A 20,202-nucleotide genomic window follows, 5' to 3' on the forward strand; every position below is an offset into this window, starting at 1 on the left:
AAAATAGTCTATTTAAACCACTGGCCTCTTCCAAAATGTATTTATTAGTATATATATATATATATATATATATATATATATATATATATATATATATATTTGTAGCACCTACATGCATTATTTTGCCTAAACACTTGGGGGAGCTCTTTCACTACAGTCCCATCTAAGTTGGTTGCTGTATTTGACCATCTTCAAGTGCTTTAACCAAAACTCGTACCTAGAGTCAAGATAAATCAATAAGGCAGAAATATTTATAATGTTTATTCAAGTTTTTTTTTCATCAAAAACCATATGAAAAGTTCATCAAAGAACAAAAAAAAACACTATCACAGGATCAGAATTCACAGTTTACAAAAAGAAGAGTCTGGCTTGATAATCCTTGCATTCACTGTAACATGACAGCGCTTTATGTTTAACTGATAAATTAAACACATGGTCCAGTTTCTTTGAGTTTAAGGCATTGAATATATTAGCAAATATGACTGGATTGGTTGCATTTGCATGAATCCAAATGGTTTTACCTGATAGATGTGGTAGTAGTGCAACAACAAACATGCACAGGATAAAAGAAAATGTAAAATAAAAATGTATCTATATACTGACATCTGTTCAACAAGTACAACAAACCTGAGAATCTGCCTCAGTGTTTTTAACTGAGAGAAACTGAAAACACAGCAGTCCTGAGAGCTTAATGTGCTGCAACAAAACATGATCACAAATTCAACAGTGTCTGTACTTAATTTAAAAAAAAAGAGAAAATAAACATGTGTTTTCCGGTGTTTTGCAGCTCATTGAGCTCTCAGGCTGATTGTAAAAAATCCTCAACACACATTCAAGTTATCTTGCAGCTGTTAATGTATTGTTGTTCTTTAAATACTGTACAGACACAATTCTAAAATTACACCCGACAAATAATCATAACTACTGTAAAAGATCATCTTCTCACGAATGTGACATATTTGTAAATTCATTCATTAAATTCTGATAAAATAACAAATTATCTAACAAATCTTATTTCACACAAACCCATTTAATAAAACTGTAAGAAAAAAAAGAATAATTAAATAGCCTCATTATACATTTTTACTAAAGGTATGTATGTACACATCTTAGAACATCCATAGCTGAGGTTGTGAGTGCTGTTCATGGCCTCCACATTATCCACGCTGTTGTTGTCCATATTGTTGCACATAAATCTGGAGGTGAGCGATGGAGCCGACGTCACTGTGCAGCTGAGGGTTCAGCAAGTGCACCCGACAGACTGTCCTCTGCCAGCTGAGACAGGTACTTCTGTAAAAACAGCAAATAATAATAAACATATATATATATATATATATAATACAACACACACACACTGCGAGGAGTCACTGTGTCCTAATGTGCAGCTCCGGCCCGGATTCTATAAAGTAGGATGTCTGTGTGGTATCTGACACCAGGACATTAGCAGGAGATCTGTTAAGTCCTGTAAGTTGCATGTTGGAGATCTTGTGAATCAGACTCCAAGCCCCGTCACTTATTCAGACCTCCTGCTGACTGGGAACACCTCTCATTTTCAGTCTTCAGGGTGGCAGAGATGCTGTCTCAGCTCCAACATCACTAAGGGAACTGGGACTGGAAGTGTTTTATAAACTGGAATTTCCACCTCATGATTAAATGGCTCTACCACCCAGTCAAACTCTAAGTTCAGATTCCTAAAATGAAGTTAATGTTTGACCATTTGGATTCAAAATACCACAACGTTATCCTGTTTAAGAACAGTATACTTCTGTATAGTGCCACTATCAAGACATAGCTATGGTGTTTATAGTCAAAACACATGCCTACCAGCCTTCCTACACATCCTTTCACACAGGAGCGGTGACAGGAAGAATGCTTCACCAAACCTCTTTTAATCTCACTGTACTTGTGTATAGTGACAATAAAAGGCATTCGATTCTATTCTATCCTATTCTATATTCACACAGCACAGAAAGATGGAAAAAAGTGAGGAATGACAGAGGCCGTGTGTTTACTCCGCACATTTTTTAGAAGTTTACTTTTGAGTCTATAACATAATTAAACATTTGTTCTGATTTCAACACTCACCTTCAAAAAGCCACAAATACCTGAGCCTGGCTCGGTACTGTGACTGTTTTTATTTAATATTGTGTATAAATTTGCTGTGTTGTGAGACACCTGGTAGATGAGTGAAATACAGCATAATTAAAAAGTCAAAATCTAATGTAAAACAAACTTTTAAACAGCAGAGCAAACACATGAATGCAGAGGGAGAGCTTTGACAGACAGCACAACTGGTTAAATCTGTTTTTTTCCTCCTGGAATGTAATCCATCAAATGTTAAGGAATCACGCTCGTCTGGCTTGCTTCAGCTGTGCTGCTGCAGATGAGAGAAATGCAAGAAGGCTCAGTGCTGACTGGCCGATAACCAGAAACCTAATACAGCTGCAAGGTTACATGCAATGTGTGTGTTCATGTGGATGTAACACACACATGGGTTGTTTCTTTGTTTGACTTATCTGATACTTCTTAAAATTTAAATGTTCTTTGAATATATATATTTAACAGGTAGAAAATCGTTTCATGACATGCCTCTATAATGTTTTTTCTTTCTCTTTTTATTACAAACACATAAAATATCAAGTAGATGAGAAACAGTTTCTTTTAATTTCTCAACAAAATTCTCAAATTCTCATTAGTAAATATTTTAAAACAGCCAATAATCATCAATAATCTAATATAGACTGATTTAGTGATTATTTAAAAATTATACAATTTTAGAGCTTTTGCCTCATTTTTTGACTGCAAAATGTTACTCAAGGTGTTTATAGAATGCTATATTTAATAAAAACTGTTAAAATCAGATGAATCCCCACTGGAATATAATGAAAAAAGGTGAACATACAGTGATACGTCTGTGCCACAATCAAACAAAGAGATTACTCACCAGCCCGACAACAGGTGGTGTAATCTCAAGAATCTTTCTACCAGCCCACACTAACAGCTGCACCCTCAGACACACCTGTATAATGTGCAGACATGTTCGCTCATATGTGGCGGCGTGAACCGCAGAAATGCGTCAGTGTTAGAAGAGAGTGTAAACATATACATGTGTGTGTATACCTGCAGGTTCCTGTAGTGCACGGTGCTGCGGCAGTGTGAGGTCTTTGCAGTTTCCTCACTGGTGTAGAACAGTCCGCAGAGTTCACAGTAGTAGCCGGTCCTCGGCACAATGAACTCCACTCCTGACAGACACAGAAAGTTACTCTCATTAATTCAACCACAAAAGTATGTGACACTACACCAAAAATGTCATAGACTGCAGCTGAAATGGCTCATTTTAAGATACTACTAATGTTTGTTTTTAACTTTCAGACATTTGTAACTTAAAGGTAGGGTAGGAGATTTTGAAAACTCAATGAGTCAGCCAGATTTGGAAAGTAAACACATGCCCCTTTCTCTCGGAGCTCACCCCGAAGCCACGCCTCCCAATCACATGGACACGCAACTAATTGGTTGTTATCGGATTGTAAAGAGAAGTTACACTAATTTAACAAAAAGTGTATCAGAATGAAATCTCCTACTCTACCTTTAAGGTATAAAGTTGTTTATATTTCATTATGTAGAATGAAGACAATGCTTTCCAAAAAAACATCGATCTCTGAGGATTTCACACAGCAACAGCAAGTTAACTCATCCATGTTTGTCTCAGATAAATTGTACTATCAACACACACACACACACACACACACACACACACACACACACCCTATTGGAGAATCACAACAGAAATAGCCTCATGTCTCATGGCACACATTGCTGCGGCGTCTGTACTATTGTTACACAGCACCAGGACTTACGTAAGTCTGCATGCAGCAGGCCAACCGCTGGCCATGTGCTCGGCCGTGTCATGCTAACTCTAATGACAATATAAATACTCCTCTCTCAAGGGTGCATTTCACAACCCGTTCACAGAAATAGGTCACCAAGTGGCCAAGCAATTCCAGTCAATTAGAGTGTTAATGCAACAGGCTGTCAGTGTGCTTATTAATAATGTACAAGATAATGCTTTATCATTGGGCCTAAGACTACAAGCTCAAGACTCCACCAGCCTGTGTCTGTGATTAAATATAGCTGAGAGCAGCGATAAGCAGGTTCCGAGCACATTGTTTTGACATATATGGATTAAACAACTTTCACAGCATCAGACAGAAATACGATGACGCACATGTTTCAGTCTGATGACCTTACAGTCACCATGTCCTAGACCACAAGATACAACTTTCAACAATTTGTGATGTACAACGGTGAGACCGATGTTATCTGTCCAGCTCATAAATAGCTTGTCTGTTGGAATAAGTTCTTGAATTTCCAACACTTCTTGTGCACACAAACTACACCATGGGAACAAATTACTCAAAACATGGATGGTTACAATTTGTAACTTGAGCACACATATTAGCATTCCAAGCACTCAGTGTGAAATTATGCATTTTTTCTGTATTGTAGCAAATGTTTTAACTATTTTACTGCCAAGTTGCTCGTAGAAGACTGACTGAGGATTTATTTGTTTAAACTACAGTTGTTAATTAACTTTTTTATTGCAGAAAAAATCATATATTTGTAGTATAGCAGTCATAACAATATATGTTGTACTCACCTAAAGGGATGCTGTGTTCACTGACAGCTTTGTCTTGATCACAAGATGCTGACGACACCTCCCTCTCTATGCAAAGCATAAAAATGATCAGAGGCAGAAAAATTACAGAAACTTTTCAGCCATTCCTCCAAGCAGTATTCCCACATTTTGTCCTGTACTAATAATAACTTTTAGTTGTAGGTCATTTTTGAGAAGTACCTTTTCTGAGAAGGCCATCCTTGTGTTGCACTCCATTATTAATTGGTTCCATGAATTGCCGTACTTCCTGAGCTCTGTTGTCCTCTGCTTCGCTAATGTGATTTTCCATTGGCTGCTCCTGTGGTCCGGTTTTGGCTTCTTTACCGTCCTCCAAGCACGTCTCCTCCAGTGCAGCCTTGAACTCCGCACTGGGGAACTCGCTGAGGTCAGCGATCTGCTGCTCAGGAGCTGCTGTGTTTGTTTTCGGGTCTTCGAAGGTGATTGAAACATGTTCAGCTTTCTCAATCACAGGTGCAGCAGCCTGGTTTTCATCCTCTCCAACTGTCTCTTCCTGCATAGATTTTTCTTTGGATGCCTCCTGCACCTCCACAGAGGAGGCTGGTGGTGTTGTGTGCTCCTCTACGGACTCCTGCACTGCAGACTCTTTGGGGCAGGATGCAAACTCCTCCAGCTCAGAAAGGTCTGGCTCAATAATGGAATCATCTTCTCCTCCTACTTCATCCACAGTGACCAGCTCCTCCATGTTCTTAGGATACCAACACTCCTCATCACTGTTTTCACCACTTTCCCACCCCTTCTCCTAAATCAATGGATCAAGAAAAGAGCTGTTACACTGAGGCCCCCATAGCCTACAGCTTTCCAGATACAACAAGCATGTTTGAAAGCATGTTATTTTAGGAGCTTACCGTGTCTTTGTCTTTCTTACATTCAGTCGTCTCTTTTGGCTTAATGTTTTGCTGAGGTGAAACAGATTTTTCTTTTGACTGGCAATCCTGAAAAAGAAAATTCTCAGTTGATGGAAGAAAGTAAGGAATGTAAGGAAAGAACATGTACATTAATAAATACTTACAGTGTTTTCAATAGTATTTTCTCTGTCGTGCTTTTCTGCAGCTGTGTACCTCCTGCTTGTCTTTTTGCTCCGACCCCTGCCAGGTGAACTCTGCCTTTTGTCTTCTTCAGTCATCTCAAACTCAGAGTGCCTTGACCTAACGTGATAGTCACCTCCATCCCTCCTCTTCGGCTTCGTATCATGCCGCTGGTATGGAAGCCTGAGCGACTTGTCAGATTTGTACACTTGATCCATGTAGAAATCGTCATCCATGTTCCTGTAGGAGCTGAAGGACGAGCCTTGAGGGCTCCCTCGTTGGTGCCAGTCTCTCATCCGTTCACCTCCTCCTCGCTCGTCTGAAGATCTCAAGCTAAGATGATCCAATGGTTTCAGGTAGGACTTTCGACGGTCAGGTGCCCGACCATTAGGTCGATCATCATCTATGCCTGCCCCATTCCTCCAAGGGTCATCTCTGTCCCTTTCATCCTCACCCCTTCTTAAGTGTGATGACCAATCCCAAGAACCTCTGTGGGGGCCCAAGCCATTGCTGCCTCTCTCTGGACCCCTGCACGGGGCTCCTGGGGGGCTGTGGGCTGAGCTACATGATGTAAAACTGGGGCTGTGGGAATGAGGACTCAGAGAGCGGCTGACAGGGCTGCGGGAGCGTGCTCTCTCTGGCATGTAGCTAGTGGGAGAGAATAAGAAAGATCACATTGAGAGAAAAGTTGTACTTGGTGTTTTGAAAATGAAGAATATTGCAACGATTCAGCTGAATTAGAAATGTGTAAGATTTTTCCAACATAGAATATCCTGACTTCAGAATAATTTGAAAACAGTGTTTTCTTGCCTGGCCAGAGGACCAGTTCATCCAACAAGCCCAGCTGTGCAATAAAGTTAATTATAAAGAGTCTACAAACAGAGGTGAAGATGTAGATGGTGGCTGTAACGTTGTTTCAGGCTGTACGATGTGTATAATTTTGTGAAAAGACATGTTGCAAAAAAACAAGCATGAAAAAGAGTCGTCTTACTGTTCAAGTTCTTGCATCTCGTCCCTTTCACGCTGTGATGTAATATCCTGGATGATGGTTTGAACATCTTTACCTGGTTTCTGCACAGAATACATAATCAAGTTTGGTCATTTTTTTGAACACAGCCTACAACCTGCTGTTTCTCTTGTTGTTCAGTTTTACCTTGAGTTGCAGCTCCTTGTACCTCTTAGAAATTCTTATGAGAAGTTTCTGGTTGTTAATCATAGCTGGAGTCAGCTGGTAGTACTGAACCATAGCCAGCGCTGCCTCAATGTACGCCATCTCCAGAAAGGCCTGAGGGAAAAACAGAAAGCTGCTCTGAAAAAAAAAATCTCATTCTGGAGAGACAGAGGTTCTTTCTGTCAGAGCTGCTCTGCTTGAAAAATATTTTACATGGCAGAAGAATCTTTGAAAATCATCATCACCGGGTCTAAGATTTCATTACTGTAATAAATCAGCAAAAGTGTCACTTCAGTCTTTGCAACCAATACAGAGATTTCAGCATGAATGCTTTAAATTTGATAGGGGTGACATTAGTGTTGCAGGTCTGTTAAATGAAACCTTGGAAGATAAGTGAGCTGTCAAGTACTGGTAGTTAAACAGCCAGTAAGTTATGACAAAGTACATGATATCACATAACAGCTGCAGTGAAGAAAAGATGCCATTCATAAAACTGATAAATTGGAATTCATATTTGTCTTACTTGTTCCAAGCACAGGTTATATGTAATTAAACACACTGCCGTTGACATTAGTAACAGTGTTGTATGTTTGACAAGCATCTGTACTACAGTCACCATTAGGAAGGGTAACAACTGTGGTATTTCTGTTTCAGGTATTTCAATATGGCTATGTCCTTCTCAAGGGCTTATCACTCAGGGAGGTCCATGAGGGCACAGCAGGAACTCTGGCAGCAGGTGATGCTTCTTACAGCACAGTAAAGGTGTGGACTTCTACATTCAGTCAAATTTTAGTTTATCTAACATCCTAAACATGTTCATTAGCCTTTTGCTTGTCAGGTCCATCTGTTTTGAGAAGCAGTGTGTTTCTGTTTTAAGTATTTGCAGCAGATATGATGTCAAATAATGAAAATATTTTTGTAATTAATTTGCTTTTTTGCCCTGCTCTCTTGCACAGTGTACCTTCTGCTTTAAGCCACAAACTCCTAAATCCTCCAGCAACTGTGGACATTGCTTATTGTAATGCTGGATCTATTTGTATTAATGCAGACCAGTGTGCTGGCCATGGATACAACAAGCAGTGTAGCTGTAAGATTGTACCTGATGAGTGGACCGCATCAGAATGTAGTTGGTGACTTTGCCGAAGGGTAGTCCCAGGTTGATGACATCATTCTCTGTGCAGCTACCTTCAGGAAGGTTGCAGATGTGCACGACCCGGCTGGCGGAGGCTTTTCTGGGTGGAAATGTCTATAAATAAAAACATTTAAAAAAGCAATATTTGAGCAACCGTATGGCTTTAAAAAATACACATCAACAGAATCGACAACCTTCACAACAGCAGTATTTAGACGTTCAAACATACACCACTCCAAATTTACCTCCATCCTGTTTACAATTCTATAAACACCATGTGCAGTATACTGCGAGCTGTTGTTAACTTTAGAGTGCAAACCTGTCAGCCTCGTAATCAGCACAGAACATCTGAGCTGGAGCATGCAGCCAACTAACACAACTCAAGGTAAAACATCCTGCAACCAGAACTGAAACTGCTTTTAATCAACATAATTTTAATGACAACAAAACACATCCCTGGAAGTGTCAGGAGTCTGTCTAATGTCAGTGCAACACTATCACACAGGGCGCCATGTCATTTTTCTGTCCTTGATACAGCCCACGTCGCTGCACTTATTATTAGCTCTTTGGCAGTGGTGTAGCAGTGATAATGAAAGTTTTCTTGTTTGGATTTAGAGACTTGTCAGCTGACTGCCCCCAGACATTTCACACATTTGACACAAATCCCTCCAGGCAGCCAAATATAGTGACCTGCAATGCTCAACATCGCCCAACATAGCCCCTTCTTCTCTTTTATCCATCTAGAGGGTTGCTAAATGAACTGTATGCATACTGTTCTGAAAGACAAAGGTAATAGTATTTGTTTTTTGATTTGATTGCAGAAGTTGAGCAGATTTTGTGTCCTGTTATGGTCAGTCTTTGTAGCTTTTATAAAACACCTCAAAACACACTACTACACTGCTTCACAAACAAAATGTTAAACAAGCCTCTTTATCATTTTCTAGCCTCAATTCACATACTGTCATTTCACCCTAATGTTCAAAACACTACTTGCTTGCGGGGCTGAACAGGCTGAACTTTACTGCTCTGGTGAGCTCCATACGCCCTCTGTGTGTTCTGTCAGTTCCTCTACTACATAATTTAACTTTACAAGCTGCAGCGGCCACATTCATTATCAAACTAGCCTGTACACATGCTGCTCAATGCCTTGTTATAGCTTGTTATATCACAGAGTCTCATTTCTGCAACCATTGTGCTGCCGCTGCAGTTTTTCCAGTGCCCTCCTCCTCCTCCTCCTCCTGCTGACAGTCCTGACAGACAGGTCCATGTGTGGGGACAGAGAGGGGTTCTGATTCCACTTCAGACCAGCACATAGCAGGGTTTCAGTTTTTACAGGGAATTTGTCTCAGAAAAGCCCAACAATAACAAAGACTTTAGGGAATGTGTCAAGGGTAGGAGGCAAGTTCTATAATGTCAAATTTACCTAGCTGTGTGTCTAACAAAATATGAGGGAAGAGCATCATTATTTAAAACAAAAACACGAAGTTCTCGTCACAATTGGTCCACAAGTCGCACATGAAGGAATCCCATGAAAATCTGGTCGATGATTTGAGACTGAAAAAGAGAACCATAAGATGAGCTGATTGAGCCATATTCGTAAGCCACATCTTAATGGTTTCTGCCAAGCAAACGGACATTAACAACTTCAGATGCAAGTGTGATAATTCTATTAACAGCTCCATACCGATGCTGCAGTCACCCACCAGAATACACAAAGGTCAGTGCAGGTTGGGCCCAATAAACAGATCCAGGAATAGGCTGTTTATGTCCTTGGAATATTAGAGAGAACAAGAGACTTGGTCGCAGCTCTCTAACCTGTAAAATGCTGTCTGCGTCCAAGCCCAGAAACTTTGACCACAGCATTGATATTGACACTGTCAAGGTTGGCTCAGGCTTTGAACAGTAGCTGTTTGTGTTGCAAATCAGAAGCTAAGTAATGCTAAGCCATTATAAGGAGGCACATGCCACAGACTATGGACATGTGGAAGAACATGAATCATTTTTGGAGTACAAATAGTAGAAATCGAAGTGTGTTAGTAAACACAAGTAAGTGTAAATCTAAGATAAGATAAGATAAGATAAGATAAAACTTTATTAATCCCGAAGGAAATTCTTGTGCCAAAGGGTATCAAGTTACATTAAATGCAGTTAAGTACAGAGTATAAGAGTGTCACTATAATCCAAATCAGAGTACAGTATGCAGTATGAGCAGCTGTCTACAGCTGTCTTTCAGATTTAACCCAAAACCATGTAACTGGTTTTTATTCATTTTAAAGACATGTACACCTAGCAAAACTTTTTATTGCCAATATGTCCATGGATTGTTGAATAGTTTACAAATTAAGACCCACTTGTGATGTATTTTCCAGATAAAACCCAAATAATGTGGCATTTATAACTGTTCCTAAGTGAATTCTTCTGTGTACAATACAAGCTATTGTTAGCTTGCTATCTACTTAGTAGCATCAAATTCATCCAAAAAACCTGAGACTCATCTGGCCACTCAATTAGTGACCCTGTAGTTTGCAATTTACTTTACATAGCTTATATTACATTAAGCCAACCAACACCAAAATCATAGAGCAGCACTGGAATCTCTCCTCAGGACTTGTCTGTTTATTTGTACAAAGCAGGATCTATGTCGGGAGAATCCAGGGAGATGGTCAATTTGGTTTCACAGTTTCTCCACACGTTCCTGCTCAGTGCTCACACGCCAATCCCTCGGATCACTTTACTGGTCTCTCACCAGTTTGAAACTTTACACCGCTGCCTGGGAGTGTGACCCGGGGGTCGTTAGGTCTGTGTAGTTAGCTGTAATCCTGTGTTTATCTCTGTTCAAGTTCTGTCGCAAGAAGCTACTGTGTGACTTAAAGCTGCACTGCTGGACACTGCATGTGCTGGTCTGTTTCCAGACGTGATAGCTTCTATGTCAAAGCTTTAAACACTGCCTTTCTTTACACTGCCCACAGCATCCTATTTGTTTAATCCTATTTTTCTTTAGTTTACAAAAGAAATTCACACATTTAAAGTATATTAAACTGTGTGTGTGTACATTCGGGTCCCCTTTGTTCCACACAGGGCTTAAAAAGCAGTAAAACCCCACATGTTATGCTTAGACAGGTGTGTGTTTATAGCAACTAACATTAGCCCATGTCGCACAGCCCATAAATATTTCCGCTATGATACAATAAAACCCTTTGTCAATAACTAACCAATGAAGCATATGACATTTCACATCACTTCAAGTTCAGGCTCCTGTTAAACAGATTCCCCTGGCAATGAAGAAAAGAGCAAATGGCTGCTACAGAGAGCAAAGTCACGCACAGTGACAGCGCACACCCACAGCGGCTTTACAGCAGTAACTTAGTCAAGTCCGCCTGTCACAAAACAATTTTAATTATGTATTTTCATCTTAAATTTCAGGACGAAATATATCTAACAATTCAGAAAGATGCTTTTTTGTCTTGCAGCAGTAATAATTATTTCTTTTGAGTAAACACACATTGCACAATGATGTAGACACCCGATGACTGGCTGTATCTGCAACAACACAGTGGCTTTAAAGATATGAGATAGCTTCATGAAGAAATTATTGCAGCTGAGCTCAATTTTATTTCTCTCAAAGTTTTAAAGGATCGTGTCAAATAAGTTTGTTACAATAATTATTGACTTTTTATCACAGAGGTTGTGCCAGCAGATCCAGGTACCCATAATGCAATGCTGTGTGTACAAAAGGCTTTAAAATGAAATGGATAAAAGTTTCAAAGCTAAATGTGAAGATTATGTGTGTGTATTCTCCACGCTGGCTGTTGAAAGCTGCGTGCTAGGCATCAGCAGAGCTTTCCACAGTTTTGCTGATGTTAATTTCGGGTATCTTTCACCTCACTTATCATCTGTGCTGTGCTTTTCAAGACACCTGCCGCCATGATGGATGCCTATCAACAGCTGCTGTTTCTCAGCTCTTTGTCAGCGGGAACACTGTATTGATATGCCGCAAAAAAGATTCTTAATGAATCAGGCCAGTGTTGAAATTCATACCTTTGATTCCCATTCTGTAAACATCTACTGCAATCTTGTTAAATTTGATCATTTTTTCCAAAACGAATACTTAAAAATAGTCGTTAATTTAACGCTATGAAATAAGCTGCGAAACTGTATACGCACTTTGAATATTGTGTAATAATAGACTTGTGTTAAATGCCTCTGTATTTCTCTGATGAGTTGAAAAAAAAAGACTTTTCTCTGCAAATAAACACATGCTGTGTGTCTGTAGTGTATTCAGGCCTCCAACAGGGTGTGTGCAGACAGCTGCTTTTTTTAACGTGAAACTGTTTTTGTTCTGAAGGGCACGCTTCAATTAAAGACAGAGCCGAGTAGTCCCTGCTCTGAACCCATTCCTACCACATCAACACATTTAAAAGTATCCGCATCAGATAAAAGAATTCATATAATGAAGCAAACAACACGTTGTAAAATCCAAAAAGTATGAACACTTTTGAATGGAGAAAACGAGAACACTTTGCAAACTCATGTGGTTTTTCTAGGGATCATATAATTACTGATATAATCTGATATAGTCTTGACTGGATAAAACTGCCTTATGGTCCGCAGCAGCTGCAAACAAGGAGATCTGGGTCCATTCTTTACAATAAAAACATTTAGGTAATTATGCTCTCCAATCCTCATGGAAACATGAAGAAATGCAATAAGAAACCATGAGAAAACCAAAGCACCAATATCCAGTTCCCGCTGCGAATACGGCTGTAAATAAATCAAATATTAATAATAATAATAAGATGCAATCAAGCACTCATGTTCTCCATTAACAGCTGTTCTTCATCACACAGATTCCTTATAATCTGTCACAACACTGATAATCCTGTGAGAAAAAAAGAAACATTGGTCTGACCTTTGACTCCTGTGGGTGTGAGGCAAATCCTGTGTCCGACATGGAATAAGTCTTCATGGCTGTAACTGGCAAGTACGATGTTCCCGAGGTTACATCTGCAGAAACAATTTGAAAAGTAGATTTGAAGACTGCCCTTAAACAGTGTACAAAATAAGGGAAACTGCATTGACTGTAGCTAAATTCCCAGTATTGTTTTTAACTTTTAATAGGTTTTTTCTTTATTAATGGGATTTAAAATCAGTGCAGTGGCTGAAAAAAAAGTTTAAAACATCTGGAAAACGATGATACTTGCAGGTTGTCAGTTAGTTTCTTAGTTTGTTCCAACTGTAGTAAGGTGTTTACATTAGAGCAATTCAATTGGGGTGCCATAAAGTTTCAAATATTGTCCTAAAAAGCCAGAATCTGCTGTATGTACTGTAATTGTAGCGGGATGGTGTCAAAATTTCGGCGAAATGGTGCGCGGTAATGGCTCATGTATCTGAGGTGGCTCCACCAGATATGGGACAATGAGACGATGAAATGTTTCGTGTGTTTTCGGAGTGAAATTAAATCTGTCTGACTTAAGAGTCTTTAAAGGGCTGTCACGAAAACTTTAACGGTGAAGTTTAGACGCAGGTGGTTTGCTACTTATACATAAACGAACACAGCAGAGAGGTTTTATTTTAAAATGATCTGGAACAAGCAGTCTGTTTGTTTACACCCCACCGAGGTCTGCTGCAAAACCCCAACAAGTATAAAATAGGATCTGGGTTAATGTTGTGTTTTAAGACACTTTATTCTAACAGCATACATCAATATCAAAATACAATGTGTCAAGATATAAAGGTGCGCGTCCTCTCATGTAACTCTAAAAATACTCATATTCCTTCAGAAAAGCATCACTGTCACGCCACTTTGGTTTGATGTCGGTGGTCAGGAGTGGATTATCCTACCTTGACTCGCAGCAGAACAAATCATAGGGTTTGTTCCTCCGGGGTTTAGACCTCCATCAGAAGGCCTGCCGATGGCATAGTGAACAGCTCCAGCTGATACCACCGCTGAGCTGCAACAATCATAAGAGGCTGATTTTAGCTGCCTCTCCCCTGCCTTGCTCACTCATATCTTGTGACAGAGCTCATATTCATAGAAAGATTAAGACAGCTGAATATAGAGCAAGGAAAAGGAAAATAACAAACGTCCGAGCCTCAGGAGAGGTCTGCTCTGGACTGCTCAATGTAGTGTTTAACAAATAAAAATGTGGGAAAGTGAAACATGATACGGTAACAAATCAAACACATGAAATGGTTTAATTATAAAATGGATATGTGACTCTACCGATAAAATGATTGGAGGGTGTATTTTCTCATCACAGCATACATTACATTCTTAAAAATTTTGAGTTGCAAATAACTCACCTTTCGTTTTTGTACAAAGTTCGATTCTGCAGGTGTAGTTTTCCCTTCACGTGCTGGTCCCAGTCCTAAAACACACACACAGACACACACTTACTCACACACTGTCCAAACATAGACTCAACTAGCACAGACACAGTGGAAGCTAACAGCGTGTCCTCCCTTAAATACTCTTTGTGTAAGGTCATGGCTGGGAGCCTCACAAATCAAAAAATGTTCAGAAATCAAAATGTTATTTTTAAGCAGAAATACAGATTTTTTTCTAATTTATTTTCTCATCTTGTGACCTCTGAAATGTAAAACCAAAACTTACCAAACATATTGAGTTACTACATTATTTTCCATTTTCTAATATGTTAAAGCAATAGAACCTTTGCATATAAAACAAACATGATGTTGAATAAGCTTATAAGCACCATGTAAATCTGTGTGGGAGAACAACGATGAGTCTAAAAAAACTCAGCAACCGCAAGCCCAGAGACAAGTCAGCTACAGAGACTAGGAGTACGGTAAAGTTTCTAGGAGTATAAGCATCCAAGTTTTTCATGCTCTAATGAAAGGCTAGTGTTCGCAAATAATATCAAACTCACATAGACATTTCTACTGCTGCAAGATAACAATCGATTATTTCAGTAAAAACTACTACATAGCCAATTTCAGATATGACACCTATGATTTTGTGTTGAGTTCGTGCTGCAGTTGGACATTAAGGTGTTCCTAGAGTCCCACATTCAAGACAGTGAATTAGTGTGTTCAATTTCCCTGTTTCTCAGATCAATAAGAAACAGGCTTGATTTCAGTCTCTTCGGTCCAAGATGTATTGCTTAAGTCTTATCTTTAGATGGATATCCTGTGAATCACCAAGGCCATGTTTATCTCTCTATACATCAATATGTGTTTGATAGTGTAGTTCTCTCACTGACAGTAAAGGTACATGCAAACGTTCCTCACTATACCTTTGAATAATTAACATGTTTCTATTTTGACTGGTGTGTTCACTCACCTTGAGGTTATAGACCTTCTTGTCACAGATGCTACACTGGTGTGGCAGCTGAGTGGGTGTGACAGCATGGTAATCATTGACTTGATAAGGCTGAAGTGTCCTGGTACCTGAAGATAAAGCTTCTTCACTTCCATGCAGGGTTTGGTATGCTCCAAACCCTTGTGTACCACTTGAACCAAAAGAGGAAATCCCAGCGCTGCAGTTTAACTTAGGGTCAGAGGTTGGCTCCTCTGGGTTGTATAGTTCCGTTCTGGACCGGATCGGCTGCCCAGCTGCTGTCCACACTGTCGGAGGATTAGAAACTATATCCACCTTCCCAGTGTGGCCTTTCGACTGCTCCTTATGCCCAGATGAGTTATACACATTCATTTTCTGCTCATTAGCACTGAACCCAGCTTGTTGTCCCTGCATGTCCTGCCCATAGAAATCTCTCTGAAGGCTGGTCATGTTTTTTGCCTGGGTGTTAATAACTGTGTACTGTCCATCACCAGCAGATGCTGATGTTGCAGATGTCCCTCCAGGTATGTTGTACTGAAGACGTCTGTCAGTGTCAGAGGGGTAAGTCACCTTATTACCAAACTCTCCAACCTGTTGTGTGCCCCCACCACAAGGATGGTTCAGTCTCACATTCCCTGGGCTTTGGCTATATCCTCCACCCACCAAGGCTCCCAAGGCTGAATTTGAAGAGGGAAAGCCCAGTACCCCAGAGGAGAAGGCTCCCTGTGGATTCCCAACCATCGTTGACGCCCGTAACTGATTGAACAGAGGCTGGGACATTGTGACATTGGAAAGAACCTGGTTGAGCACAGAGGCAGCAGCAGCGGAATTGCCTCCCTGAGCCAATTTGAGGCGATGGAGGGTGAGCTGAGCCTGGAGCTGTGCGAGCTGGAGGCTGGCTGGTGTCAAGAGAAGTTGCTGGTTCTGTTGCTGAGGGCCTGTCTGTACACTGCTGGGCAGCTGGACACCCACCTGGAGGCCTTTCTTCTCAGCACCGTCCAAAGTTGCTGAGGCGATGCTGCAGAAGATAAACATCACAATTCACATATTGTGAAAGTATATGTTTGTGGTGTGGCAGAGTTGATAGCGTCACGTGAAGAAAAAAAAAACGATATATCAATCTAGAGACAATACAGATAGACTCAAAGCAAACAGTACAATATGTTGGCTACAGACAGGCACTACTGCAGCAGTAGTAGCAGCAGTAATAGTAGAACTCCTTTCTTCTTACAGCTCTGCTTGCAGTCTGCTGGCCTGTGCGGGTGGATTATGTTCCTGCCGTACATCTCAGTAAAGCACATAATGTTACACTGATATTCCAGCTGGGACTTGGTGCACCAAGCTTGCCCATTTTATTCACTTCAGGGACCTTGCATTCCCTATTATGATCGGATGAAGAAATTGATTAAACTTCCTTCCTCGCTCCGTTTTTTTCCCGCAGTTCTGCATCCTCAGGGCCTCCTCATCAAATGAGAATGTGGGGCCTTTTACACTTCTAGAAAAAAACACAGATTCTGCTGGCCTTTCAACAAGAAAAATGCACAAAAAGCATCACAAAGTAGAAGAAAAGTCTCTCCAGGTGCACAGTATATATATTAAAGTGAAAATGCTGAGTAGCAAAAGTACTAAGCTCAGTCCAGACATCCAGACTTGTTCCCTTTTCCCTACTGCTACACTCTACTTTCCAACAGCTACAAACTCCTGTGACATGAAGCCACCTAGAACAATGTCGCCCACCAGTGCTGTAACCCTGTTTGATGGGTCTGCCTTTTCGATTTCTGATAAATGTGCTCACAGGCTGTCTAAACTTAGTCTACTCAGCTACTCATCACTTTATCTATGTTCAGCGGCTGAGACTGCTCTGTCTAGCCAGAATGCTCCAATCTCAGTGCGCTCAGTGTCTCAGACAAGGTGTCAGCCAAAGCATTTTGCACATAGACATCAAAAGGTTTTGAACTTGTAGTTATTTGTTTGCATGCTCATCCTCAAGTCAACGTATTAAATCCACATGGACATTTTCAAATATTAATTTATTCCAAGAAAAACTTGTTAGGGATTATCACCTCTAGGTTTGTCTTCCTGCTAGCTTCTTTGGTTGTGATAAGTGTCTTGTGATTACATCGCCACATCATAAACTGATCATATCACAAACCACCATCACTCATACTCCCACTGAGCTATAAACTAGACGTGTGGGCCTGAAATCAAACCCCTGAGCTTTTGTCCCTTAACCCCACAATACAGCAGTGATGGCTGACATCTAAGAACAGCATGTAAAAGCATGTTATGTTGCATTGTAATGTTTACTGCTCAGAAAAGTTGTAAACACAAATCGTAGTTATTCTTATTTGGTTTAGTCTTTCATCTACACAAACACAATTACACACTCTCATCATTTGTCACACTTTTGCCATCGTCAGATATTTCATATAATTCACCTATACATTGGACAATTGTCAGCTCCCAATGCCTCTGCCGATTGTACACACTGTTAAGTGAACAAGCATGCTGATGGAGAGATACACTTACACCATTCCAGCTTATGACTCAAAGCTATAAATACTAGAGCTGCCATCCCGATACACAGTGTCCTTAATAGACTAATATGGACTCTTAGGCAGCTGGCACAGTGTGCAGGACACTTCAGACCAATCTTGTGATGACGATGGGGAATATAGGTGTCAAATAAGCTTCAACCAGGTGTGGAAGGGAAGGGTCTAAACAAATAACACAGGAATTACTGTAAAAGGGCTTTATCATGTTATGTATTCATTCATAGAAAAAACTGTTTTGTTGAATCCTGAAGAGAAAAGCTCAGTATGTGTTCTTTGTGGTTTTATGTGATAATGTAATAAGTCCAGTGGTTTAGAAATGGAGTGAACTCTCATTCTCTTATTCAACCAAACACTAATTTTCTCTGTGACTTTGTGGAATGTAGACATTCAAGGCTGCTATGAGACTTTCTGGAGCACACACACACATTTGCATGCTACATGTGCCAGAGGTTTTTTTTATGTGTTAAAATATGCTCACGCAAGACAACATTAACAAAAAAAAAAAACTCTTTTATTATAGATGCAGACAGTACTGCTGTGCCTGTGGCTAATAGCTTTTTCTTGGTCATTTAAAAATAAGTGCTCATTAACAGTTGTTAATGTACAATGTAATGCTGGATTTTTTTTATAGGTACACTTTTAAAAATGTATATATAATATATTGTTAGAATGAGCAGTAGAGTATTTCTTCTATTGAAAGGCAGATTTATTAGTGCACATTTAAAGAAAAAGAAAAGGCTCACATAGTTTCAAAATAAGTAGATTATTGTTTTCCATTTTGGCTTTAATCCCTGGACGCTGAGTGTAACATGAATCTCTCTGCTTGAGACATTTTATTTGAGATACTATGCAGAAGTGTGAACTGTTATATAACCAATAATGTCAACTTCTGCGCTATAATTCTGATCAATTTATAAAGAAAACAACACAAACATTAATTCATTTTTAACCTTTAGAAAACCATGCCGCTATATTCTAAACTCAAATTATAGATCAGCTGGAAGCACAAAGCCTCACAACTGTAAACAATTTCAAGTGGATATTTACAGTTTCTTTAGAAACTTGGCTGCTGTTTCTAGGGTGAATGTTAACAAGTTTTAAGTGTATGATGAAATATCTGACGCTTGCGTCCTTGTTATCCAGAAAAAAGTAGCAATTCTTTTTCTGCAGTGTTATAAGCATGTCCAGCTATCTCTCCACACTGTTAAGATTTGATTTGTCACACTGATTTTTCTTTCCACAGCACACTCATCACACACACAGGGGAAAAAAGATGATCCCAATCCAATCAAAAACTGTAATAAACTAAACTAAAATAAAACTAAAATAATACCACCGGTCAGAAAACAACACAAATGGCTGCAAATACAACAAAACAACACTTATGACAGAATCAAATCAGACAATATTGTTAAGTGGTAAATATTTACACATTTAAAATCACATCCAAATTCAGCATAATTTTCTGAGATACATTCCAACATAATTATTCAAATGTCACATATTTCCTGCTTGAAATTCAAGCCAGTGCCCTTGCTAAATACACACACACTTTCACAAAGATCAGCAACCACTCTGTAGTCAAAACAAAAGCCACATGGACCATATCAGTCCACGTAGAGCCTCATCGGAGGAAGTAACACATTAGAGAGAGGATTCAGGTCCAGTTCAGCTACAGCACAGCCTTCTGCTGAATCCAATGACACATCAAGCAAATTACTTCATACGGTATGAAACACACACACACACTGCAGCTCCATGAATTAGGCTTACAATAAATAAACACATCTGGACAGATTAAAGGAAACACACACAAACCTTTAAAAGTTGCTAAACTCTACACTGCTCCTCCATTGTCTGACTGCTGCCCAGCATGGTGACACACTGACGGACACCTCTGCCATCCAACATGTCGACTAATGCCAGCACATGTACACTAGCATAACATGCCTGCTAGTGGTCTTTACCCTAATGTGAGTGACGCTGCTTCCCTGTGTTAACAGGCAGAAACGCATGTGATAAAAAGTCACAAGTGGTCAGCGTGTGTGTGTGTGTGTGTGTGTGTGTGCGTGCGTGTGTGTGTGCGTGCGTGAGAGAGAGAGAGAGAGAGAGAGAGAGAGGAGGACTAGGAGTAGACCAATATACAGAAAGGAAGGTAACAGAGAAGGCCTTTGGCTAACACTGTGCAATCCTGAATGTGCGGTGGAGCTTCATGTGGAGTCCACTGTCAGGTTCAAAGTGGAAAAAAAATTCTGTATTGTATCAGACATTGCATAAGACATTAAATCAAATATTCCATCTTGAAGCTGTGGAAAATGCATTC

The 20,202-nt window shown here is 39.9% G+C and overlaps 1 protein-coding gene across 3 annotated transcripts in view; it reads right to left on the reverse strand.

The window, feature by feature from the left end:
- Window positions 1-246: 246 nt before the first annotated feature.
- The window catches only part of rbm20 (RNA binding motif protein 20), a 39,358-nt gene continuing 19,402 nt past the window's right edge, over window positions 247-20,202 (reverse strand). The window contains exons 1-15 of one of the 3 annotated variants that reach the window (XM_028400853.1): window positions 19,698-19,924; window positions 15,328-16,342; window positions 14,328-14,392; window positions 13,866-13,975; window positions 12,934-13,028; window positions 7,992-8,138; window positions 6,875-7,006; window positions 6,713-6,792; window positions 5,706-6,369; window positions 5,542-5,628; window positions 4,856-5,435; window positions 4,658-4,723; window positions 3,121-3,242; window positions 2,945-3,019; window positions 247-1,290 (exon numbers count right to left, since the gene is read on the reverse strand). In XM_028400853.1, the coding sequence (XP_028256654.1) occupies window positions 1,222-1,290; window positions 2,945-3,019; window positions 3,121-3,242; window positions 4,658-4,723; window positions 4,856-5,435; window positions 5,542-5,628; window positions 5,706-6,369; window positions 6,713-6,792; window positions 6,875-7,006; window positions 7,992-8,138; window positions 12,934-13,028; window positions 13,866-13,975; window positions 14,328-14,392; window positions 15,328-16,104 (3,069 nt within the window). In that variant the 5' untranslated portion in view covers window positions 16,105-16,342; window positions 19,698-19,924 and the 3' untranslated portion in view covers window positions 247-1,221. Of the gene's footprint in view, window positions 1,291-2,944; window positions 3,020-3,120; window positions 3,243-4,657; window positions 4,724-4,855; window positions 5,436-5,541; window positions 5,629-5,705; window positions 6,370-6,712; window positions 6,793-6,874; window positions 7,007-7,991; window positions 8,139-12,933; window positions 13,029-13,865; window positions 13,976-14,327; window positions 14,393-15,327; window positions 16,343-19,697; window positions 19,925-20,202 lie in introns of those variants that run through there. The other 2 variants (XM_028400835.1, XM_028400845.1) reach the window with 2 other exon arrangements.

Source organism: Parambassis ranga, chromosome 1 (genome assembly GCF_900634625.1).
Source record: "Parambassis ranga chromosome 1, fParRan2.1, whole genome shotgun sequence".
Lineage (NCBI taxonomy): Eukaryota > Metazoa > Chordata > Actinopteri > Ambassidae > Parambassis > Parambassis ranga.